The sequence below is a fragment of the Clinocottus analis genome, unplaced genomic scaffold (genome assembly GCF_023055335.1).
Source record: "Clinocottus analis isolate CAN_PGR_092001 unplaced genomic scaffold, fCliAna1.0.p SCAF_2, whole genome shotgun sequence".
Lineage (NCBI taxonomy): Eukaryota > Metazoa > Chordata > Actinopteri > Perciformes > Cottidae > Clinocottus > Clinocottus analis.
The window spans coordinates 21033661-21053330 of record NW_027175931.1 but is presented as its reverse complement, the minus strand read 5'-3'; the positions used below and the strand labels follow the sequence as shown (position 1 = coordinate 21053330).

General features: G+C 41.0%; 1 protein-coding gene across 14 annotated transcripts in view; it reads right to left on the bottom strand.

Annotated features, from left to right (window-relative positions):
- The window catches only part of nbeab (neurobeachin b), a 185803-nt gene extending 169114 nt beyond the window's left edge, over positions 1-16689 (bottom strand). For 7 of the 14 annotated variants that reach the window (XR_011077910.1, XR_011077912.1, XR_011077911.1 and 4 more), the window contains exon 1: positions 16111-16680. Coding sequence is in view for 6 of the 14 variants with exons in the window: in XM_068584567.1 (XP_068440668.1) it covers positions 16111-16383 (273 nt within the window). In the remaining 8 variants the exon portion in view is untranslated. Of the gene's footprint in view, positions 1-16110 lie in introns of all 14 variants that reach the window. The other 7 variants (XR_011077907.1, XR_011077908.1, XR_011077914.1 and 4 more) reach the window with 3 other exon arrangements.
- Positions 16690-19670: the final 2981 nt, after the last annotated feature.

Genomic DNA, 19670 nt, shown 5'->3' with positions numbered 1-19670 from the left:
AACAGAGAAAATATTAGGACGGCTGCCGACAACCTCGTCTGGCTGTGAGCAATAGACACAGCGCTGCACGGCTGATTGGAAACGTTAACAATGACCACTGCAGAATTGTAGCCGCGGGGACACTCCTTATTGTTAGCTGTGAAGATAAACTCGGAACAATCTAATCATTGTCAACGCCTACATTGTGAACATATTGTTGTTGTAAAAAGCGGCTGCAGCCGCCACATGGATTTAGCTAGGCTGTCCTCTCGTGCCCTGCAGTACCGAAGAGGCTGTACTGAACTTCTCCTCACCCCTTCTTCCCCGCCCTCTATCTACTCCCCCTGCGTGGTGTCGCAGTGATTTTTATCCAAGGGCAATGGTGACCTGAGTCTGGCAATGTTCCACTTCTGTGTGGCGTTGCTGTGTCTGTAAAAGCAGCCCGTCTGGAAGCAGCGTAACGCTCTCCGGAAAAAGCCTCATTCCAGTCCTAAAATAGAGAGTTCAGGAGAGTTAAATGCATTCTCAAAATACAAAACATGTTGGAACTGGCACCATCATATGAAGGCATTCTGGGAAGAGAGACCTCTGCCTCATGTATTGAAGGACTACAATGCTCTATTTATCCGTCACACTGTGCAAGTGATTGCCAAACTGAATTGTTGGTTTTCGTTCTAATCATTCATTCTTGATGTTTTGATTCAGACCTGGGACACCTGCTGAAAGCAATTATAGTCCTGGTGCCAGTGAAAGCCAGTATGTTTGAGACGGTATTTCTGTGGGCTCACAATGCTACCGTGACAGTCGTAAACTAAATAGTACAGCCAGACTCTCCCCGGGGACTTACAGACCCATATTCAAACAGTGCCGAAAAGGTTGTCAGGAGGATAATGACGACTTTGTGCTTTTCTGAGAGAAAATGTGCCACCTCCAAAAAAAAACAACATACATCTTGGATACAGAAGCCACTTTTATTTTGTCTCTTGAAGAGGCAGATGTGCACGACTCGTCTGGCTCGCGACCTTTGCATCCCTTGAAATATTGCTCATTTATAGAGTAAGACTTGCTTGGTGTATCGATTTGAATGGCAATATAGGTGCAGTAAAGCACAAGTCTAGACCGTGAACATAGTAAATTAACTTTGGTTTGGAGCCAGCATACCACAGTATTGTGTCTACAAACCACTCGTCTCCGACTAGCTTTTGTTTTCTCTGACACAAACTCGATGTTGGTGACAATAAAGATAAGATATAATATACACTTTTAAAAAAGTGCCTTGGAAGTGCATTTTGGGGCCATTTCAGATGACCCACGTGTCAGGGCTTATGTTGATAGTTTTGGAAGAGAAGTAAAATTAAATAGAAGTAGAAGAAAGAATTAGGGCTGGGCAAAGTTGAAAAAAATAACTGATTAAATCATACGATTTTTCTACGAGCAATTAATAGCAATAGCAATTAATCGCATTATGCGCCAAATTCAATAATAAAGTAAAAACTAGTGTATTCTGTGCTTTTATTTTAAAGTAATGTTATCAGAACAATATAACAGCACTCTGGAACAACAACAAGTTAACATACATACATATATAGTTTATACATTTGTTTTCTTTTTTTCTGAACAGGTACTGTTCAGTAGTAAGGGTGCCTGTGCGGGACAAACCACTCCTTCTTTTGTCCATGTTCAGTCTGTTGCTTAGCTTAAAGATGTATGTTAAAGACCAGCAATTGATTAACTTTATACAAAAAAATAAGTGCTTGTCATGTTTTCAGTTCAGTTCAGTTTTTCTTCTTAAGTGAGAGAAGTCCAGTCTGTGTTGGCTTGAACAAGTGCACTGACGTCTGGTTGAATGAGGTGGAGATGTGTAGGACAGCTGACAGGTAACAGCGGCGGCTTTGCGCATGCGCGATTAATGTTTAATCTGGACGCTGAGCCTGCAGCGCGAGGCTGCCGGTAGACTGAGCGCCTGTGAAGCTTTGTGAGGCGACTTAGCGACTCGCAGCAGCTGAGAACAGAAACTACTGAACAATATGTGCTTTCACGTCAGGCTCAAGTCAGCAAATCATCGGGTGATGCTACTGAAGCGGGAGCGAGCACCTAAATTAAATCGCCTTCAAAGTAAAAGCCCAAAAAATAAAAAAATAAATGCAGTTAACGCATGATCAAATAATTAACGCGATTAAGTGATTGAAAAGTTAACGCGATATTAACGCATTAACTTGCCAGCCCTAGAATTTCTTTTTTTTTTAAAATTAATTTATTATGTATTGCTTACAAGCCATCTGGTCCACCTTTATCAACATACATAAATCTGTACTTTTCATTGTCACTGTTTTTTTTTCTTCCTGAAATCCTGTGTGTTGAGCGAAGTGCTTGAGGGGAGCAACGGGACTGACAGCTGGGACGCCGACACCGTGGATAGATAGAATCAAAACACAGCCTGCAGCTTTGAAAAAGATTCACACCGTATGACCATCCAGCTGAGAAATAAAATATGGTCAACACAATTCATAGAAATGTGCAAATACAAGCTGTGTCGAGAGTGGGAATTTTCTGCCCAAAGTCAGGAAATACGAGATAAAGTTCTCAATCAATAATCAAAGCATGCATTATCAGTCAGGGGCATGATGCTGGGATTCAGCAATCTCCACAGCTTTCTCCACTCTAACACCCTGTATTCATATTAACAAGAGGAGTAAGACTGCCACACTGTCACTGTCCCAAGCTGTGTTCCATATAGGCCATCTAATTCCAGGCTGAATCATCTTAAACCAAATGCCACAGCAGTAATCCTTCTCTGCTTGAGACGCTGCTGAGCAACAGTGAGGCTCTCCAGCCAGATGTTCCTTTCAAAGCAGGCCAGCTCGCACAACTAATAGCATTAGCCAGTGACACACATTTACCATAGCCTATGCTTGAAATTGGGCTTCAATATGCCCATGTGTGCAACACACAGAGACTGAACTGCCTCCCCAAAGCTGCAAAAAAGATATGCAGTGCAGTATGAAGCCGTTAAACACATCCACTGTTGTTCTATTGTGTTAAGGGGAGACACAGCAGGGGGAAACTGTGTTTTAGTCCATTTGGAGAGTTTGAGCTATTTTGCTTCTTTAACGTGTCTTTCGAGAGGAAAGGAAAAAAATACAAAATACACACTTTGTTTTTGTCTGTTACATATTTAAACAAAACATTAAACTTGTGATACAAAAAAATTTACATGGCTATTGACAGTATTTTTCGATTCATGCAGTGATACTAAGAGATATCAAAAATTCACTCAGTAAAAGCCCTTGACTCCAATATGTCATATAATGAAACAATAATTTGTAATCTGGTTTTATCCAATGTTAACATTGTTCTTGCACATATTTGATAATATAATGGATAATTTGCAACAAAATAGCACACAATCTTCTCTTGGGTACAGTTCTGGGTCAGATACTTTGGTTGACAATCCCAGGTAATGGTGGAAAAAGACTCAGTGCAAGTGAAAAGTAAACAGTCTGAATTGACTGACCATAGAGGAGAAGTCGTTTCCAATTTCTGTAATTAAACAAGGGAAGTAGAACATCATGTAGACGTCCATTAGTCTCTCATAAATATATGTATATGAGCAACACTTCTGTGGCATTTGAATCAGAAGTTATGCTCCACCGATGTTTCATTAGAGACGACAGACCTAAATATTCAACAGCAAACTGGTGAGAGCCCATCACAAGAGTTAGTGCTTTAAAAACAAGGAGACAAAGTATGTCCAAGTGACTAATTATAAATAGAGCCAGTCATAATGTGGCAGGGAGGATAATGAGCCATAAAAATGGAGGGTGTCTTTGTTCATTACGCTGATCCCTGAGTATTAATTGTAATCCAAACCCCTAACTCTCACTAAGCCCCCTTATTGTTCCCCCTTTACTTCAGCTACATTAAAGCAGTGTGTGATCGAGCACTTACGGAGCCCTTTATGCTTCAATATCAGCAGGAAATGGAAACATCCAGCTGTACTGGAGCAATAAATATAAACATCTCGGTGATTGATTACACCAAACTTTATCAAAAGCAAAGCCTTTACAGGACTGCAAAAAGCAGTGGAGCGGGATGGACGCAGCGCCCTCAGCCATCCAACGGCAGCACACTGCAGGCTGCGATGCTGCGGCACTTCCGGACCGAAAAGGGATGAAGTTTACAGCAAAACATAACATTTTCCCAACAGAACCACCCCATCAACAATGACAGCCTTGTCAGCCATAATGTAGAAATCCGTATTCACAGCACACATCATTAACTGCCTAGTGGCTCATGTGCAACAGAGAAGTATAAATCTGTCACTTGCTGTAATACGGAGCACAGATGCCTTCTGCTGCCACACCAATAACGTGGGTCTCTCGCTCTCTCTTTCTCTCTCTCTCGTATGAGTTCTGTCACTAGAGGAGATGGGAAGAGAAATTGCTTATACAAAAAGACCACATTGTCATTGGGAAGCCACTGTTGTGTGACACGTGGATTGAAGTACCTTTGTTTGATGAGACAGCACTCAGAAAAAGACTTAATGTCAATGCACACAATACAGACGGGTCTCTGCTTTCATTCACTGCCTGAGAAAAGTATATGTACAGGTATGTGATATAGATCCTTCCATGCCGTCAGTGACCAAACAATGTTGCTGTAATTAATGGTTGATTCAACTGCTTAAAAAGAACGGCAACTCCAAAATACATATATAGATAACTGAATGCCTTCTCCATTGGGTCAAATGGAGCAAGCCAGATATAACTAGTTATGTTGATATGCATGTATTTTCTTTGTCAACCTCACAACCTGGTTTCAAATGTCATGATTTTCCTTTCTATCAAGATTTAAATACATGTGAATAAATCTAAATGGAAAGAGAAAAAGAAGAGGTTGACTGTTGCCAAAGTGAGAAAGCTGCTGCTATTAAAAGCAAATACTGTAGGTGTTTTACTTGTTGTTGGGTTTCATGACTTTAGAGTGTACAAATAATTTCTCCACACAGAGACAATTCAAACATCAAATCACTCGCATCCAAACTCCCAATTACACCGCTGACTGCGTTTGGATTAATTTGCTCTGTGTCAAACACAAGTGTGTTTTCGAGCTGGATCACGTCCAATAAAAGCCAAGCGTTACAGCGCATAAACATGTTACCCAGCTTTCATTCATATATTCCAGTCAGAAACAAATTACCCACCGATTTTCATCTCCAAACACAAATGCACCACGTGATGATTGTGAGGATCAGGGCCACGGATCTTATTTGCACCTTCACTGTGTAGTTATCAAGTAGTCTCAGCTTTTGCTGCCGCTTCCCTCTGAGGTGACACTCTGCCACAGTAAGTGGCTGCCACCCTGCAGCGGCCAGCAATATGACTCTGCATGTTTGCCTGATGAGAGCCGCAGCTCATCTCCATAGAAATGAGCATGTGTGCGCAGGGCCTCGTTCCTATGGGGAGAGACACACATTAACACCGAGGCTGGGATTTGGTCGAAGGACATAACCAGTTCCACCTGGAAGGACGTCTGAGTATTCACATTGCTGCTGCTGATCCAACTCACCTGTACCTGGCTGTAAACAGGTCTGGTTAACAACAGCTCAGTAACTGGCTACTACTAAGTAATGCTCTGTGTGTGTGTGTGTGTGTGTGTGTGTGTGTGTGTGTGTGTGTGTGTGTGTGTGTGTGTGTGTGTGTATATTCATATAGATAGATATACACACACATACATACATACATACATACATACATACATACATACATACATACATACATACATACATACATACATACATACATACATACATACATACATACATACATACATACGGGTATTATGTTATGGCCTTTGGTTGGCAGAGGAGAAGTGAGGAAGAGTGATGCCAAATTGAATCAAGCATTAATGGAATGGAACAGAAAATATCCAAAGCCAGAATCAGACATCCTGTGATAGAAACAGTGACATACTTTTGAAAAAAATACTTGTAAGTAGTTCTGCCAGGATCAAACATCTGTGTCGTCTGTTCTGACCTCAATGTTTTTTTGAGTAAGGTCACAAACCAACAACCCTCAGCTCAGTGCACATGTTCACGTTCACCATCTACTGGTGTTTACACAATGTTCACGTTCTCCATCTACTGGCTTCGTTAGCCCTGTGTCTCTATGTGAGCAGTAACAACCGGCCTTTGCACACTTTTCCACATCAAACTAGACCACAGCAACACATTTGTAATCCTGAACGACAGCGTCAGCCACAACAACCAGTCTTCAGTTGAGCCCCTGCTTAACATTACCCCACTGACGGGGGGGGGATGCATCCCAGAATTCCCCCTGACACAAAAAGGCAAGCAGCCACCAAATGATACATCATCAGCATCTCTCCGGGGTAAGGCTGTGTGAGCGAGTAAGAGGGATGAGCAGACTAGGAGAAGAGTCCGGTCGAGGGGAGAACAGAGAGGAGATACAGCCGTGGCCTTTGTGCGTCCGTTTGACCTATCGCTAGCTTTCCCTTTGGGCACCGGCTGTTGGTCATCAATGAAACCACTAACGCTCTTTACACAACAGCAGTTCCATTTTGCTAATGTTGTTATCTGGAGATGGCTGACTTCCAGAATTAGCCTCAAATTCTATTTTGTCAACAATACAAACAGTGAACAATCGACAAGCGAATAAAGTGTAACGCATATTTGTTTTAATTTGCTAAAAAGTATCCCAATAAGTATTACAAGCATGAGAGTAAAAACATCCACAACTAAATAAATCAACATTGATGTTTCTCTAAAAACATAGAAAAGGCCTAAAAATAAGATGGATGAAGTGCATCAAGAGTTTTTTAAGAACCTACAGAGACCTAATGAAAATTAGAAAGATCACTTACATTGCAGAAAGAAAAACATTGACAGACACAGTTCACAGAAAATATTGACAATGCAGATCAGTAATTTTGTCCTTGGTCAAAGGCAAGAAAATGCACATCAGCATTGTCCCCGAATCAATCTGTAGTTCAGATAAATTACTTTTAAACAAACAAATTTGCCCAGAATCAGAATTTCTATTTTCCCTTAAATCCTGAGAAGATTATCGTGGAGTCGGATCAGAGGAAACGGTTCTTGGCAGAAATTGGATGCTTTGTATAGAATATATTTTACTGAGGAAGCACAATTTAAGCACGCTCTATAAGCGCCCTACGATGCATCTGGTTCAAACCTGGAAATATGAAAGGCTGAGTAAAGGTTTCACCAAGGTGACGAGTGATATTCCTGATGAATGTTCCCATATGGAGCATGAAGCGCACCGGGTCCAATCCAGGTACATTTTAATGATACTTAATTGATTCATGTATATAAATTATCTTTCATTGACAGACGTCTGAGTGCACACAGCCAGTCAGGACCTTTTAGCCGGACATAAGTAAAGTTAAGGGATGAAACAATAGATCACTGATTGGATCAATAACCAAGACACCTCTTTTGGAGATAAACTATTTTGTACTATTAATTATTATTGTTATGAATTGATATGCAAAAGCTTTGGAACATGCCCCGAAGGAAAAGAAAGTAACTTGATTGTATAGAATGTCAGATGGTGACGCCATACACGCATACATGCATGCAGTTTGTCTGCACTGTGGTACAAAGATAATGTTTCAACAGTGACACAGAAAACCATTGTGACATTTGCAAAAACTGTACCAGTGAGTGCCTAAGGGTGATATCGATCCAAGATTGATCAAATTGTGCAACTGACTCAACAGCAGCAGGGAGATGTTTCCAGAGAAGGCCAACCATAACTAAAAGCATCTCAGGCCATACACACACACACACACACACACACACACACACACACATTTCATTTGGAAATACATTTCCAGATGCACTGATTCTCCGTTGACAGCAAAAGGTCACACTCTGTTGCTTTAATTGATTTTCATTCAACAATATGGAAAAAAAAAGTGAATTCATTTAGAGCAGCTTTGATTCTATTTTTAATGGAACAACATGTTTCGCAAGACTCAATAAACAGTTTTCAGTTGCTCCAATGACACTACATCTCTGTTGAATTGCCGGCTTGGCAGTAGGTGGACAGATGCAGGAGACTGAAAGTCTTCCCTTAAGCCATCATCTAAGACTTATTGATGATTGACATGGAGAGTTCCCAAACGCTTCTCTTTCTACCAGATTTAAGTCCACACTGGAAATAGAGGGAAGATGTCTTCTGGTTTTTAACTGATACAATCTCTGGATAAAAAACAACCAATATTCAAACACGCAGAAAACAGAGATTTTGGCACAGAATGGAACTTGGCGGACTATCAGGGTCTGACTAGAAGAAGGAGGTACGAAAGGGCAAACGGATCGAAACAAAACAGACGGAAAAAAGCATACACTAAAATTAATATATTTCAATTAATCTATTTGTTGTAGTATACTAAACAAAGAACCCATAGTAACATATGTCCCCTTTGGTTTTAAATGTAGACCTGACTGTGACGACCCTATCTGCCACTGGCTGTTGCCGTTGCAGGTGTGCAGGTGGGCGTGGCAGAAGGGGGTCGTCAGGAGAGTGGGGACACCTGGCGCTCGTTAGGGGCCGTGAGATAAAAGGCCCTCAGGTTAAGTGGTCTCCCTTTCTCCACCATGAGGCCCCAATGGGCTGGTGTCGGGAGCTCGACGCATACTGATTTTGCGAAGTTAAAATGAATCTTTTTTTTCTGTTAAACCGCTCCATGTTTCAGTGTCGCCCTTCTTTTTGTCGTGGCCGTGCGGCTCTGTTTGTGACTAGTGGGGGCTTGTCCGGACAAATTGTTTTTGTTTGGGTTTTTTTTTTCTTTGCAAAAAATATTGTTTTTAGTCTGAGACACTGTGTCCGTTGGATACGTTATTGAGCAGCAGTGGGTACAAGGTCCTCTCGTGTGCTATTTTGTTGGCAGTGTGCCTAGATGCGTGGCTGTTGGATCACATGTTTTGGTGAGGGGTTCTTTTGGGATTCTTTTGTGTGGTGTAAGGTTAAAGCTCCAATGTGAAACTTTTTTCCTTTTCTTTTTGTTTACACCCCATGAGCTGGTGGCTTCCTGTGGGGTTGGTCTGGGTCCTAGCGGCATGTGAGTTATGTTTTATTAGTTTGTTTGATCCAGTTGGACCACCGTCGTAGGGCTAGTGTCGGGAACTCTGCTTTTACTGATCTTGGGAAGTTAAAATAAACCTTTTTCCGTTAAACTGCTTTTTGTGTTTGTGTCCCACTTTTTTGTTATAGCATTGCGACCCAGTTTGTGAACAAGCAGCGGGATCCAAGAGGCACATCTTATGGGCTCAGGAAGGGATCAAATCTGTGCACAAATATGAGAGGTCAGAAAGGTGATTTACTTTGAATTTGTGATGTGCTGTAATTTGCTTCTTTAGTTTACAGATTTCCCCAGATCCTGCATTGTGTATTGCCACCTCGGTAAGAAGTGTCCCTTATTTTCAAGAGACTTACGACAACTTCCCGAGGAAACTTGTCAGTCACAATGTGTGACTATGAATACAGTGACTCCGCTGCAGATAGTCTCTATAAATACTAAGTCACAATATGAAACAAAGAGAAATGTTAAAACGGCGTGCTGAAGCACAATGCTTATTCACGATGCTTATTCACTTGTTTTTCCACTGGTTTTCTGCATCTGACAATGTGATAGTGCATCTAAAATTTTAAGCAAGCTTTTTGTAATCACACAAAGTGAATTAAATGAAGTAATAATTGTGCCAATAGCAACAGGAAGAGAGTGGTTTACTGAGTAAAAACCTAGTCTAAACACAGGGTGCCTGCACTGTCTTCGGCTCTGCTGTTAGTGGAGGAAGAGCTATTTCTCTGCAATAACATACTGTTGTCGTACTGGGTTTCCAAACTGTTGTAACAATGAAAAGCAGAAAATGCCCATAATTGTTTATTCTGATAACTTATGCTTGAATGCCACTCTGACTAGATGAAATGGTTAAAAATCTGGTGACACCTTTGACCGCACCACTAAAGTCACATTACATGCATTGGGTCAAACTTGAGCAGTCAGATGCAGAATTTCTCATTCATTCTTCATCCGGCCAGTAACCTACCCTTTACAGGTCTTCCACTCCATAGCTTTAAAATCAAAGACAGTACTGTCTTGATGATATCGTTTAAACCAAAAATGAAAATAACAAACCATTCCTCTGTCCAAGTATGATTTGAATCGTACTCACATTGCAGTCGAAATCACCAGGTTAGTGGCCTTCAGTGATTCAGAGTGTATAGAAGAAACTCTGCTACACTGAAACTATACTCCAAAAAAAAAAATTGAAAAAAAGTCTCCAAGTCAAATGGCAGAGCACAAGCTCCCTGTTGTTACTCCATGTACTTCCTGTCGAACAACAACCTTGAAAGCAGGTATCCACAACCGGCTTTACATCACATTATTTCAATCACAAAGTTTTGGTTCATGTGGGGAAATTATATATAAATCTTCTTTAATCAACCAGTTAATGTTTACAGTGAGACAGTTTGGTGGTGCCAAAAGTATGCTTACCCAAGCTGTTTATCATTACACCAGATTTTTTCACACTTTTTTTTTCAATTTTAGTGCTTTATGTTCTTTAATTATCGCTGGGCTTTTTTTTTTACTCGGGATGGATGCTTATCCAAGAATTCCGTTGGCCGGGGACAAAAATCTCCAAGTTGAGGGACAGTTTGTCTCTGGGGACCGACAGTTACTCACATGCATACGTATTAGCTATTTAAAGCCCTCAATCCAGCTAACAGTAGGTCTTTGGTAAACAATTGTAACTCCACAGAAGACCAGCAGATTGGACAGCTGCACTGCTGTAGCTGCAGCACCATCATGCAACTGATTTGTATAAATTGTTTTGCAATAGAATCGCGAGCATTTTAGAATAAAGTTTCTCAGAATTGAGAGCCAACTGCCTGGGGGATAAATGACTTCTTAGAAACATGCTTTGTAGTCCGGGCATCCTGTAGCGTCTCGAATCTGGAGAGCAGAGGATGTAAAGGTGTCTCGGATGCAGTCACCATTTTTTCCAAAGAACCTCAAACCTGCTCTGTGATGGTCTGAATAACTCACTGGCCACATTAATGAGCCCCGCTTGCCTGCTTCCACACAAAGTAGTGGTATTGTGTGACAACACTTTCAATGAGACATTTATGGACTACAGAGAATTTACTCTCATGCCGAAGCTATTACGACGTAAATAAATATGGCGCTTGCATTTCTCGTAAACGGAATCAACAAATCACACAAATGATTTATGAATAGTGTCTCCTAAATACAATGTATGTATTCAACTAATTTACAACACCAAACACAATTTCAGGGAAATGTTCTGCCAACCGGATTACTTATTCAAGTAACAAAGAACAAATGTTTAAGTTCTCTGGCAAGTTGCAAAAATGTGGACTATCAGTAAAAATGTAATGGCAACGGATTCCATTTGTTTTCTTTCGCACAGACGGGACTCTGGGTGCGAACCCGTCGTACTGCTCTTTGTATGCCCGTCATGAGCCGCAACCAGCTCACTGTCACCGTGATGCAGATCAGAAGTGTCACGCTTCATTCACTCAGGAAGAAAACATGGCTCTGAACAATATCGAGGCAACAACAATGTTCAACGTGATTGGGGATACAATTCAGTAGTAACGTGGTTGATTCCTACGAGTTAATTATGACGGGCTGAGTGGCAAAGTCTTGTTTGGAGCAGATAATCAGCTAGAAGCTCCATTGCGCTCTGCTGACACCGAGCCTGGAGAGCAGTCGCATGGTGCCTCTATAGTCACATTACCCTTCAACAAAAGGCCAGCATCCTGACTAATGCGGCTTTTGATACAACAATAGGTCTCGCATGAAAAATGTGTTTCACCCTCAGAGCTTTTCCTTTCCAGTTTTGGTCTCTCCTGCATTTTATAAATCGGAAACAGTAAGGATCAGTGATTACTAATCATAGTCCAATGTGCATTATTGTGCCTGACCTAAAGACACATGAAGCATGTGTAAATGCCATTAAGCTAATGGAAATCATTGATTTGTGTTGATTATACATCGAACAAAGCAGTGAGGGCATGTACAATACTGAGAATCTGTGAATCTTTCATTGAAACTATTGTGGACTCGGCTCGGAGGACAGTGTCCCTCAGAGCAGGTATCATAACCATAGGAACAGGATGGCGTTGGAGAGTTAAAGGTGACGGGATGTCAGTGTCACGGGGTGGAAATGTTTATGAGCGTGTGAATAAACAGCCACGGGAGGTGTGCAACCAAAAATAAGTTTGTCAACTGCGTTCATTCCGGCGCTTCTACAGCATCTCATATCCAGGCAGGCAATTAAAGGTCCTGTCAAAGAAGCAATAAGTGGCCTCTGTATAGGAAGGACTGAGCAATTAACTGGAACGCCACTGACACAGATGGAAAGCGGAAGAGTAATTCACCCATCAGTAGAACATTTTCTGAAAATGTTTTCAGTAAAATAGTTTTTGGCAGCTGGTAGACAGAGCTCCGGCCTGCAAGGTGAAGTGTGACATTAAAGTGATAATCCATCAAAAGAATTTTATCAATCACTAGATTTAAACAATCATGTTGGCGGTTTGTTTTCAATAGTGGCTCTGGACTGCTCAGCTTCATATATACATACATTCCAACACCAATGTTGTAGAAATGTATCGATGTACTTCTGCAGCACAATCTTCATTTCTCGTTTTTACCTGCTCAGTATCCAAATTTTCAACAAAATCTGTCAAATACTGCACCATTTGCAGATTTTCTTCCACGGCCCCTCGAGACGCGTAAGCAAATGTAGTCGCAAACAACAATCAGCTAAGTGCAGGAGCAACAAACAGTTTTTTTTTCCTCCATATTTCGACAGATGGAGTAAAATATGAACATGTGGAGCACGAGTAAATAAATGAATAGTGGATCAGTTGATGATGTAGGAGTGGTTTGATCGTTTCCTTTCAGCCATGTAAACAGTGTAACCACTAGAATCCATGCAACTGGTGTAAAATTCAAATTGGCCACAGCTTCTGTTCGTAATGGAGAACAGGAGCTTTTAAAATACACACGATACTAAAGGAATATAATTCCTGTCAGTTCTAGCAGGCTGAAATAAGCTTGGCAATAACTGACCTGGCATGACAGCCAAGGGTACAGACAGCGTTCCCATTGTGTAAACATCAGCCAGTTACTGACGGCACGAAAAGGTCGTTACTCCCACATGTCAGGAACAGGATGGAGATGTGCTGTGAAAGCTTTTCTTAATTTCATAGGTCAACCTTTCTTCTGTTCACATCTCTCCATTATACATCAGATTGTACTTAACTTTGATCGTGACGACGAAGGCTGTTGAGCAATGAGACTCTTTTGTTAGAAGTTCATTAAACAAGTCAGACCAAGTGACAATTAGCACAGTGAGATTATCCACTCCTATTTTCTCATGTCGGAGAATATCAGCGAGTTTGCTGACAGCTCGCAAAAAGGGGTGACTACTGTAAATTGCACATCTGAGCACGAGACGAATCCACTTTGTTTCCAACTTCATGGTTAGAAAACAAGCCATCCCCACCTTGCTTGTAGCAATTGTGGTTAAGTGTATGATTTATTTATGGTCAGAGCTCCAGAGCAGCCTTCATCTATCTGGGAAGACACAATAAGTTGTCCTTAGGGAAAACAAAATCAAAATAGTATAACTTGGTTATCAAACATGGTATCCAATTTGGACCAAGTAAGTTGATTGTTGTTGTACACTACTCTGTGGGACATTTCAAGCCAAAGAGGGCACACGACTCTCTTTATATTATATTATTGAAATGAGATGTTTCACTTTATACATAACTCAGAGTTTTGTCATGCATGTAAATGTAAACTGGTTCCAAGTCTGTCAATCTGAAGATAAACAAACTGCCCAGTATTTTGACTCCTTGTGTTTCTTAAGACCCTGAAAAGAAACGGTGCACTGAACGAGTTACTGAGATTCTTATGAGGCAGCAAACACTAAAAAAAGAGTGACGCTGTGGTTTTATCTGAAAGAGCTTTGTGTCCGATTCACCGTTCTGAAGAGCGGTGGTCCTTTCATGAACCTAATGACATGCCTGATGTCCAACCTCTAAAATTTCATCCAAGTTGTCCAACAAGAACCGCAGCTAAATAACTAAACACGTTTTCTTGATGGAGGATCCTGGTCTAAACGTCAAACTACAGTTTTTCCAAGATGCTCCTCAGAGTAGGAGGAAAACATCATTTTTTTCATTACTCCACAAATTGGACCCCTCGAGATACAGTTACGCGTCCTTCTGGATGTTCGCGTCCTTGCTACGCTTCAAAAATAACCTGAACTTAATAAGCATAGAAAATGCTAGTTGTGTCATTTTACAGACAGGAAGGGGGTTTGCGTGACAGCTTTCTGTCCCTTTTCGCTGGCTAGTATTATTCATGCACATTGTGTGATGTAATTTAGATGAAGAGGCAGATATAACAACCATTACTGTCTCATCTGGTGACTGGTCCCAAGATTGCTGCATTATATGTGCTTCATTTGTACGCACATAATTTGGGTGCAGATTGTGTTTCTGTTTACAGACACAATACAGCGGAATCTAATTTGCCTGATATCTTAAAAGATTTAAAAAAATAAACTAACCACAGCAAAGCGCATATCTTAATGAAATCCGTAATTCAAATCTTTGAGGCCTGTATGTGACAGACATGTTTGGATGTCAAACAAGTGCATGCACAAATTACTTTAAAATCTAAAAGGAAAAGGCAGCTGTGACATCACTGGAATTATTTGCCTTCAATGGCTCAAAAGATTGAAGCCAAAATGGAGAAGTGATATTATATTTGATAAACAAGATGGTTCACTGTCTCAACAATAAGTGTTGTAAAAACATCAGTGTCAACAGTGGGTTATTCCTTGTGGACACTTCCTGTGAATATAGCGCACAGGGAGAAGGACAAGGTGTCAGAGACTCCAGCTTTTGCACCACAACTCGCATGTCCGAACATGCCAAAGGCTACAATTTGTCTTGTTCCACGGAGTGCATTTCTCTTGTGTCAGAACAGGTCGTAATTAATCTCTTGTGTGCCGAGAGGAGGCCAACTATTGCAGACAGGCTCTGTAGTGTGGTGTTCCTGCAGATGTTCACAGCAAAGGTGCGAGATGGAGCTCCAGCCTCTACACATCAGTCAGCTGCTGACGCTGGTCGTGCCATCAGTGCAATCCCCCTGACCACATTTTGCTGACACACTCTTTTACTTCTCACTTTGACACGGCGATACCATTAATCATACAGGAAATTTAGAGAATGGCCGCTCTCCATGCTTGTTTGGAAAGTGAAGAAAGGGCATAGCTTTACACAAGATGCACATATTGAGTCAATAATGAGGGAAGAGGGGGATGACCATCATATTCCTACACATACTCAGACGTGAGTTTGGAGAGGTTCCAGCAAGAATACTCAGTCTTTACAACACACTGCGGAGAAGCAGAATTGGGAAATTATTGAACACTCTACTAGGATGCTCATCATTCAGAGCTCCCAGTAGACACCCTGAAAACAGAGGAAATCCCTTGAATGTTCTCAAGGCCGCAGACATTCTCACTCACAAAGCCACAGACGTCACCCGTTTCTCTTCACCTGCATCACTGCTTTAACATAAATAGCTTTTTTTTAATTTAATTGTGGCCCAGTAGACTAACTATAAGTACTCACAAAACAGTTAAATTCAAGCAGGTGTGCACATAACCCCCTGCCCCCCCCCCCTTCCCTCACTGACATCATCACATCATTAGTGTGGCTCATTCACTCGCAAACACAAGGAAGTTGGGACTTTGTTGAACTTGCCCACTGGCTTTGTATTCGTGTCCCCTCATCCATCAAACCACCTCGCCTGTGTGACTTCTGAATGTTTACTGCTGTTCACTCTCAAATGTACCGGGGCACTTACACCAGTACCGCAAACCAATGATAATCATTTGCACATGCCTCGAAGTAATGTTTTTTAAAAAGCTGATTTTTGCCATATGTCAATGATGTCGGTTATTGTTGCAGCACTTTGGATTGGGGATGAAGCCATAAGGTCCAGTCACAGAGTGATAAGGACACGTTTACTCACCAAATTCAGCACCGTCTCAACAATATCCCGGTTGTTAACCTCTCCAACCTGGATCAGTCCGATGACAACTGCAAATTTCATTTTGATATTCCGGATCGGGACCGATGGATTGGTGATCCCAGCCGGGTACATCATTGAACCCGAGCCGGACGTCATCGTTGTCTCACCGGCGGCAGCGGAGACGGCAGCCGCAAGTTGCCTCTGACCGGGAGGAGGGTGTCGGTCCGAGAGCGACATGGAGCCCGGCATTGTCACCGGTCTCTCGCTTGTCATTTCCACCCGAACCGGGCGGCTTCAGACTCTAGTTACACGCTTTCTCCCGGCGATAAATCCAATCACTGCTTTGAAGCATTTAAAAAAAAAAAAAAGAGAGGAATGAGAGAGGAAAATACTAGCGAAAACAAAAAACACAAACAACAAATCACTCTCTGGCAGGAAAATCCACTCCCGAGAGTTCCGGTGAGAGAGCCCGGTGTGTGTGGGGCCGGTTCACTGAGCAGACTGGCCAGCGACGTGTACACAAAGCTGCGGGCATGTGAGAGTGCCGCTCTCTTAAATGCGTGTCTCCTCCGCGCCCGTGCCGCTGCCACCGCCATGTTGCCGCCCCCTGCCTGCGGCTCCGCTCACCACGCGTGCGCCGCTGAGACGACGGAGCGGCGTCCACCTGGCAGGTGTCGCCGACAGGGTTACATGCTGTCCGAGTAAACAAAGCATATCTAGTTTTTATATCATGTGTATCCTGTTGCCATCCGCAGACATGGGTCACAAGTGTGTCTGTTAGTCAATTAAGCCAGTCGGCTGGCAGTTGAAACTAAAACGAGCAACAGTCCACACAAATGCTAATTTAGCTAGTGCACCAAAAACACTTGACAGGCGCTGCATTTCATATTGTTGACATGAATATGGCGGCAAACACAGTAAAGACATCGTGGAGGAATGTCTCCCCGAGTCGGGAAACACGTCGCTCTCCCTCTGTGTGTGTGTGTTGCTATCCAAGCTCGTCCTTGCGTTGTTGCCATATCCATGGCTTGCTCGTGTGCTTTTAGTGCATGTGAGTGCATGCTCATGATGCATGGCTGCCGAGGCAGAGCACACAGCCTCGGGCTTGCCCCCCAGGTTAACTCTGTTTGCTCTGTCAGCATTTTCGCGGTAGTGTCGCCGACAGCTATGAGCCGCGGGCTCGCCGTCCACGTGGGGAGGAGGATGGTTGAGCGGAAACCGACATGACAGCCGGAAGTTACCTGCTTTTGGTGACCTTTCACCTGTTGTTGCTCATACCTGGAAGAACTAACAGTATTGTATGAATGGTAAATAAATTGAAGTTAAAGTAATACAAAATTGTCTGGATGAAAAAAGAAGATATATTGACAAATTTGAAATTGTACCTAATAACATAAATTATGACTTTACTCCATTTTGATGTCCCAGTTGTGAGCTGGTACACATACATGGAGAGATGGACATTATTAGTTATGCTGATCAGTGTGTTAGAGTTATAAATGCTACACTTGAGGTGTCACATTTTAAAATAAAAGTTTTAAGATTATACTTTTTGATGGTAAATATGGGTTATTGCTTTATCAATAGGGTATTTAAAGGTTATTTCTGCATGCACTGAGCCATTTAGGATGTTTGAGTATTATTATCCTACACTTTTTAGACACATGCATGTGTTCTAGTTTCATGCCAGTTTGAGCTTCATATGTTTACAGTTTATTCATGAGTATGTGACGGACAAAGGTTGCTGGAGATATACATGCAAAGCAATGCAACAAATCCCATTTGAAATTAATTCCCTTGGTCAAGTTTTCTCCCAATGTTCAGGAGTTGGTAGCAGGATCTGCTTGATAACACATCACATTGAATTGGTGACAGACAGACAGACAGACAGATTCACACCTTAAATTATAAAATAAATAATTACACACAGAATTTAAGCATTTACCGGCGTTAATTAATTCCATATATATATATATATATATATATATATATATATATATATATATATATATATATATATATATATATATATATATATTGCACTTATCACAGACAAAGGTCACAAAGTGCTGTACAGGAGTCGATAAAAACATAAATTAAACCAAATTGAGCATAACAGAGGCCGAAAACATTACAACAGTTAAGAAATAAAATACACATTCAAAGGTGGTGCAATTAGTGAACATTTTGTCAATTATTATGGTTAGCATCCATCACTGCTGAACATGAATATTTCCATTTCTGTAATTAAATTAATACAATGTTGTTTTTTTCAACTGCATAATTTATTTGAATGGTGCAGTAAGCAAAACACCATTTGCATGAAGATGCATTGCATCAATACGTTGTATTGTTTAAAAACAAATGGACTGGCATTTTTACTGCCTTTTGTCTTGCCTTTGTGTGGCTTCTCCAATATCTCATGTGTGGCCAATTTAATATGTCCAAAGTCATGTGGGCAAATATTTACAGAATGCAATAAGAAATAATTATGACCAAAAAAAGCCATCAGGTTCCCATGGTTATATAAAAGAGACTGACACTGACAGCTTGGCAACAATCCTGCCATCGTTCTGACTGACAGCCAGAAGCTGAGCTTGCATTTCATGACGTCACTAAGCTGATCTGTGTCAGCAGGGCTTCAAAAGAGGTAGACATAATGAGAGGCTCCATACCAGCTGTATCATGTATATTACTGTGCACCTTTAAGACTTGATTTAATTTGTGGCAGTGCAATGCAGAGCGAATAATCATTTAGCTGGCTCACTTCTATGTAAATGAGAGACCATTTCATTTTGTTTATAGTTGGAACTATTGAAGTTATTGAATCAAGTTTATTTCTTACAGTCTGGATCTTAATTACTTTTCTCATATATATATATATATATATATATATATATATATATATATATATATATATATATATATATATATATATATATATATATACACACACACACACACTTTGTAGCTATATAAACACAGTTATTATTATCCTGCAATGTTTTTTTTTACAAATCTCACTGTGGTCTTCTATTCTAAATGTTTCTTTTTTCAGAATGTTATATCTTTGGATCAGCAAATAAATAATTTAGGAGGTCGATGGAGGGTTTGATTTTGCTTTTCACAGAATAAGAGCATATTTGGGAACTTAATAAGAAGGGCAGCTCCAGACTCAATAACCTCCAGCAATCTTCATGTTAATATTGTTTGGGTAAAGTCTGCCACATAAGCTTCTTACTGTATTCTGAGATGGTTTTAGTGAACTATACTTTCATCATGTCTGAACTACCACAACCTCAAATTTCACCGTAGTAAGATAGATACGTGATCATTTTTCACATTATCTAGCAAAATGTATTTTTATAAACAGAATGGCGATAAATGTATCGTGGCATCCTTTAGTTATTAAGACTGAAACAATTACTGTATTGCCCCATTAGTCCTTTTGACATGAATACTTCCCTTTAGTTATCTTTGCGGTGGATAGCTATCTTCCCACCTTAAATATCTGTTGAAAATAACTGAAAAAACTCACTAAAAAAAGTGCACTTCATTAC